The 7,338-nt window shown below is 43.2% G+C and overlaps 1 protein-coding gene across 1 annotated transcript; it reads left to right on the forward strand.

The window, feature by feature from the left end:
• Positions 1 to 2,975: 2,975 nt before the first annotated feature.
• LOC127170779 (basic salivary proline-rich protein 2-like) lies at positions 2,976 to 4,888 on the forward strand. Its single transcript, XM_051119016.1, has 4 exons — positions 2,976 to 3,163; positions 3,527 to 3,776; positions 4,051 to 4,368; positions 4,445 to 4,888. Exons 1-4 carry the CDS (start codon positions 2,976 to 2,978, stop codon positions 4,886 to 4,888), a joined length of 1,200 nt encoding a protein of 399 aa, XP_050974973.1.
• Positions 4,889 to 7,338: the final 2,450 nt, after the last annotated feature.

Here is a 7,338-nt window from a genome sequence, read left to right on the forward strand (position 1 = left end):
GTTGCCAGTAGCGAAGAATAAAATAAAATAATTTCTGTTCCCCAAATATGAATAATCTATTATATCTAATACTAATTTTATATTATTTGAAATGCACCTATTCTTGATAAAACCTGACATCAGTCATTTTACCAATAATACAAACTTTCATCAACAACATATAGACAATAGACATTTTAGTGATAAAATAAGACACTTTTAATTTTTGTAGCAAATATAGAAGCAATTCATTTATAATAATCTTTAAAAAGACTGATAAGTTGCCAATAAGGAAACATTTTTAGGCTTAGGAATTAAGGTAATTACCCTTTGAATTATAGACGATGGGAGGCTGGAATTGCGTAACAAGAAGAAGAGGAAAAGGGACTAGCTGCTAGGCAAATTACTCTTAAATTTTTAGTTTGTCAGTTTTTTTTTTTACTTCTGTATTGAACCAATTATCCCTTCTGAACTCATGGGTTGATCACTTTTTTTCTTAAATTACTTTAACCTCTCCTAATTAATAATAATAATAATAATATATATATACATATATATATATATATATATATGTACAGGTACTGGTCATATAATTAGAATATCTTCAAAAAGTTGATTTATTTCACTAATTCCATTCAAGAAGTGAAACTTGTATAATGTATACATTCATTCCACACAGACTGATATATTTCAAGTGTTTATTTCTTTTAATTTTGATGATTATAACTGACAACTAATGAAAACCCCAAATTCAGTATCTCAGAAAATTAGAATATTGTGAAAAGGTTCAGTATTGAAGACACCTGGTGCCACACTCTAATCAGCTAATTAACTCAAAACACCTGCAATGGCCTTTAAATGGTCTCTCAGTCTAGTTCTGTAGGCTACACAATCATGGGGAAGACTGCTGATTTGACAGTTGTCCAAAAGACGACCATTGACACCTTACACAAGGAGGGCAAGACACAAAAGGTCATTGCAAAAGAGGCTGGCTGTTCACAGAGCTCTGTGTCCAAGCACATTAATAGAGAGGCGAAGGGAAGGAAAAGATGTGATAGAAAAAAGTGTACAAGCAATAGGGATAACCACACCCTGGAGAGAATTGTGAAACAAAACCTGTTCAAAAATGTGGGGGAGATTCACAAAGAGTGGACTGCAGCTGGAGTCAATGCTTCAAGAACCACTACGCACAGACGAATGCAAGACATGGGTTTCAGCTGTCGCATTCCTTGTGTCAAGCCACTCTTGAACAACAGACAGCGTCAGAAGCATCTCGCCTGGGCTACAGACAAAAAGGACTGGACTGCTGCTGAGTGGTCCAAAGTTATGTTCTCTGATGAAAGTAAATTTTGCATTTCCTTTGGAAATCAGGGTCCCAGAGTCTCCACAGTCCACAGTCAGTGATGGTTTGGGGTGCCATGTCATCTGCTGGTGTTGGTCCACTGTGTTTTCTGAGGTCCAAGGTCAACACAGCTGTATACCAGGATGTTTTAGAGCACTTCATGATTCCTGCTGCTGACCAACTTTATGGAGATGCAGATTCCATTTTCCAACAGGACTTGGCACCTGCACACAGTGCCAAAGCTACCAGTACCTGGTTTAAGGACCTTGGTATCCCTGTTCTTAATTGGCCAGCAAATTCGCCTGACCTTAACCCCATAGAAAATCTGTGGGGTATTGTGAAGAGGAAGATGCGATATGCCAGACCCAACAATGCAGAAGAGCTGAAGGCCACTATCAGAGCAACCTGGGCTCTCAAAACACCTGAGCAGTGCCACAGACTGATCGACTCCATGCCACGCCGCATTGCTACAGTAATTCAGGCAAAAGGAGCCCCAACTAAGTATTGAGTGCTGTACATGCTCATACTTTTCATGTTCATACTTTTCAGTTGGCCAAGATTTCTAAAAATCTTTTCTTTGTATTGGTCTTAAGTAATATTCTAATTTTCTGAGATACTGAATTTGGGGTTTTCATTAGTTGTCAGTTATAATCATCAAAATTAAAAGGAAATAAACACTTGAAATATATCAGTCTGTGTGGAATGAATGTATACATTATACAAGTTTCACTTCTTGAATGGAATTAGTGAAATAAATCAACTTTTTGAAGATTCTAATTATATGACCAGTACCTGTATATATGAAGAGTTCAGATGCAAAACCAGCTAAAACCCATCTCGGTCAAAAATGAGATAATGATATTATGCGTCCATCAAATACTTTTACTTCAAACTCGCTAAATTCCAGTCTCAGCCCAATCAGAGTGCCAGTACTTGCATAGAAACCTATACAAAGTAGCCAGAAAGAAACGCTCATTGTTTTTTTTTTTGTTTTGTTTTTTTTTTTGTTCCTGGCCTGTCAGTAACACAGATAACACATAACAGTGTGTATGTGTAGCTATGCTATCATCATTCACAGCCTTTTTTTTTTTTTTTTTTTTTTTTTTTTTTAATGTAATTAGTTAGTTAATTAATTAATTAATTAATTAATTACATTTTATATACTTTTTTATTTAACCATACTATGACAGACAAGACCGAAGGACAGAGAAAACAGGAGAGAAAAAAAAAAATTGGGGGAGAAAGTCAACAGAAGAGGAGGAGAGACAGAGAAAAAAAAAGAGAAGAAGGATAGAGAGAGAGAGAGAGAGAACAAAAACAGATAATCCGCTTCCATACCTGCTAACAAAAAGAGAAAACAACAGAAGACACAACAGCAGAGAAATATCCGTATGAATCACAGTAAATACTAAATGTTAAACATTATTGCGCAGCACACATAACTAATATTACAAAATATCTTTTGAAGCAACAACAGATCAAAACAGTGTGTGTCTGTGAGCACCTGTTTTTACACCAATGTGAATGCTTGTGTGTACACCTGTGTGCACAGCTGTGTGTGTGAGCGCGCTTGTGTTCATAAGGTTCCTCCATGTGAATGTTTAAGAGTGTGTGTGGGGAACCACAGCCCTGCCCCGCAAGGCATGAAGCAGACATGGAGGAAACCTGGGCCCCAAACATCTGGAGGCCCCCCAGGGCACGGGAGTCCCAGGAGAACGGGACAACTGCGGCCTCCACCCAGAAAAGGGCAGAGGAGAGCCCGGAGGGGGTCATCCGGCAGCCACAATACAGACGCCAGGAGATCCAAGGGCCCCCCAGCCAGGGCCCAGCGAAGCCAGGAGGGCCAGGCCCCGCCAAGCAACCGCCGAGAGTGGGCCAGCGCTCACCCAAGCATCCCGCTCTTTGAATTATAGACGATATCACAGACGAGCAAGAAACCACCAACGCACCGGCGGCCAGGGGCATCCTCCACCGGCAGGGCGTGGTTGTGGGGTGGGGGGGCCTGAGATGATGAGTGAGGTGGAGTCTAAGGCCTGACCTGACACATGGACATAGACAAACAGGCACACATATACACAAGCATACGTTCCCACCCTCATGCACGCAAACAAATATTCACACACTCGCCCCACATGTAGACACACAAAAATGGACACGGTACCCACACTCACACTTCCCATTTGTACTCTATACTCCTGGATCCAGGCACCACTACCCCCAGAAGGGCGATCAGCGCCAGACCCCGGAGCTGAACCCCCTTCACTCTGGCGTGGAGACAGGAAGACCACCCCAGTCCCCCGCAGCAGCAGAGAAGACCACCAGCCCAGACCCCAACTGGATGGCCAGCTCATCCTCACAGCCCCCAGCCCCGGACAGAGAACAGAGAACAGAGAACAGAGAACAGGGGTGTGAAAAAGACCCCATGCTTCACCTCACCCGCTCAAATGTAGTGTTGGTGTGTGTTGTTCTAAAGTGCTTTAAAACAGGGGAGGGGCAAGACACTAACCACCCTCCGCCAGCTCGTGTCAGCTCGGCCCCTCCCAAGAGCCCTCAATGTCTATGTGCAACTTAAAATTGAGAAGTGGGCACCGGCACCAGAGGGAAGGCTGAATGAACAGACCGCCCTCTGGACGCCGTTCAGTGTGCCCACCCCCAAGGCCCTATATGTATGTGTCATGTGACAGTAAGTAATGAGAGTGTCTAAGTTGTGATGTATGATTGAGATGCAGGAGGCCACGAGGAGAAAAAGGAGTCCCAACTCCCCTGCATCCCAGCGACACACCTGCACCCCAAAACCCTACCTGTATGTTGATGTGATGGAGCGGGAGAGGGGAAGCATTAGGGATGGGGAGGAAAGCATCGGAGGGGGCAAAGTACCCCCCCCCTTTGGAGCCAGCTCCCCCGCTGACCCCCATAGGCAACCCCGTTGCCCCAAATCTGCCCCATGGCAGCCCGGGGCGGCCCACCAGACCCCACAGCAGAGGAAAAACTACCCCCACCCCATCATTCAGTCAACTCCCAGACTACTGAAGACAATAGACACCCAGGTTAAACCCGTCCTCCGCCTCTATTGGATCCCCCTGCAGAGTGGATACTGACAGATGGTAACAATGTCCCCACCAGCTAAAGAGACCCCCGGATCCACCGACGCATCGAAGGCCCCCGCACCAGGGCCAGGCTCAAGCGCATGCGCCAACCCACGCTCCCGGCGGCACACCAACTAGAACCCAAGCCCCCCAGGCCCAGCCGGAATTCCAGCCCGGAGGCAGAGCGCCCCCAGAACCCCAAGCCCCCCCCGGACCTACCCCGGAGCAGTACGGCCGCCAGGCTGGCAACCTACGTCCGCCGGCACAGGCCTCCCCAGCAGCGCCGCGTGCAGCCGCCAGAAAAACAGCACCCGAGAGCCACCAACACCCCATCCAGGCCAGGACCGCAGCACCAGCGCCGAATCCCCCAAGAAACCCACCTCTAGGGAACTCCCAGATGCCCCAAGCCCATCTGCCCCCCCCACGCCAACAACAAAGACCAAAGCTGGACAGAATCATGACCCCCACCCACACTAGGTGATGGAGCTGATCAAAGGAACCCAGAGAGAATGATCTAATGTGGCAGCAGAAGCTGTGTCAAGATTAATATAGTCCAACAAACGATCTCTATATTGGTTGATATTAAGATTATTTTTATTTTTCCAGTTCATGAGGACCATCTTCTTAGCAATGCATAAGGTGGTGAAAGCCATGTGGATTGTGTTACCTTCTGTAGTGATACCATCTAGGTCACCCAACAGGCAGACTGACGGAGAGGCTGGAATGGAACATTTAAGACACTTTGATAAGTCTTCACAAATCCTGTACCAGAACCTCTGAACAGGTGGACAGAACCATAGAGCGTGGATGTAATTGTCAGGTGTATTGCCTTGACAGTGTGAGCAGTTGTTAGAATCTGTAAAACCCATCCTGAACATCCGATGACCTGTGTAGTGCACTCTATGCAGGATTTTGTATTGTATTAATTGTAAACTGGGATTTCTAATCAGTTCAAAGGTTTTTAAACTTATCTGAGACCAGAAATTATGGTCCCAGCTGACTGATAGATCTGCCTCCCATTTTGCAATAGGAAGCGATACTGATTCATCTATTTTGGAAAGTGCCCTGTATATTTTAGACAGTAATTTGGGGGTTTTGAGATTAAAAAATTCTGCCACACTTGGTGGTATTTGTAATTTAATATGATTAGACTTAAATTTCCTTTTTACTATAGATTTAACTTGTTGATATTCTAAAAATCTGTTCTTGTTAATCCCATATTGTTTAACTAATATATCAAAGGGAATAAAGTCTGTCCCTTCGAATATATGTTCCAGGTATTTAATACCTTTACAACTCCAATCTGTGAAGTTTATCATATTATTGTTTAGTAATATGTCAGGGTTGTTCCAGATGGGAGTACGTTTGCATGGGATTAGTGAAGACTCAGTCATTTTTATAGAAACTCCCACCATGCTGTCAGAGAAGAGCTGATACTGATGCTTTTGAAGCATACGTGTCGTTTGATGATCGAGCTACTGAATGGCAGATCCGAAATCTCTATATTATTACATAATGCCTGTTCTACATCTAGCCAAGGTTCATCTAAGAGGGTGTGTTTTAACCACCCTGAAATGTGTTGAAGCCTGTTGGCTAAGAAATAGTGGTGAAAGTTAGGCAGATCTAGTCCTCCTTTATCCTTGGTCTTTTGCAGCGTTTTTAAGCTAATACGTGGGGGTTTACCTTTCCAAAGGAATTTAGAGATGGAGGAGTCCAGAGATCTAAACCAGTCCGGTGATGGTTTGCTCGGGATCATTGCAAATAAATAATTAATTCTTGGCAAAACCATCATTTTTATTGAGGCGACTCTTCCCATGAGTGATATGGGTAGAGACTTCCATCTGGCTAGATCATCTTCTACCATCTTTAAAAGTGGGATGTGGTTTAATTTAATTAAATCTGCCAGCCTAGGTGAAACATTAATACCTAAATATTTAATATTTCCAGACTGCAGTGGAGTGGAATAGTTCTGGAAGGAGCAATTAATTGGAAGAACTGCAGATTTTAACCAGTTTATTGAATAATCTGAGACTCTTGAAAAAGAGTTTATTAATGTAATTACCTCAGAGAGAGTGGTTTGTGAATGCTAAAGAAAAAGTAAAACATCATCTGCGTAAAGACTGACTTTATGTTCTACATTCTTGCATTTAATGCCTTTAATCACTGTAGCCTGTCTAATTGCTGCTGCTAGTGGTTCAAAAAAAACTGCGAACAGTGAAGGGGAGAGGGGGCATCCCTGCCTGGTGCCCCTCTTAAGACAGAAGCTGGAGGATGTTTGGTCATTTGTCCTGACACATGCTGTTGGAGAGTTATGTAATATTTTTAACCAGTTTATGAAAGAGTTTCCAAAACCAAATTTGTGTAAAGCTGCAAATAGAAAATTCCAGTTAACCCTATCAAAAGCTTTTTCTGCATCTAGAGACAATATTGTAATTTGAAGGTTTTTATTGCATGAATAGTCTATCAAGTTAAGTAATCTACGTGTATTTGTTGAGGAGTGCCTCCCTTTTATGAAACCAGTTTGGTCGGGATGAATTATGAGAGGGGTTATCTTCTCTATTCTTTTTGAGAGAGCTTTGCAGATTATTTTAATGTCCACATTAATAAGGGATACTGGACGATAACTGGTAGGCAATACGGGGTCTTTGCCTTTTTGCCTGTTTGGTTTTAGCAATAGACTAATGTTGGCAGAATTCATATTTGGTGGAAGTCTACCATTTTCCTTGGTTTCCTGCAACATTCTGTAGAATGTTGGTGCCAGAATTCTTTATAGAATTCTGCTGGAAAGCCATCTGGACCTGGAGCCTTTTTATTGGGCATACTGTTCAGGGCTTCCTGAAGTTCATCTGATGTCAGTGGAGAATCCAATGCCATCGCTTGATTGTCTGATAATTTCGGAAGAGTTATATTATCAAGAAACGGGTCAATTTC

The sequence above is a fragment of the Labeo rohita genome, chromosome 9, assembly GCF_022985175.1.
Source record: "Labeo rohita strain BAU-BD-2019 chromosome 9, IGBB_LRoh.1.0, whole genome shotgun sequence".
NCBI lineage: Eukaryota > Metazoa > Chordata > Actinopteri > Cypriniformes > Cyprinidae > Labeo > Labeo rohita.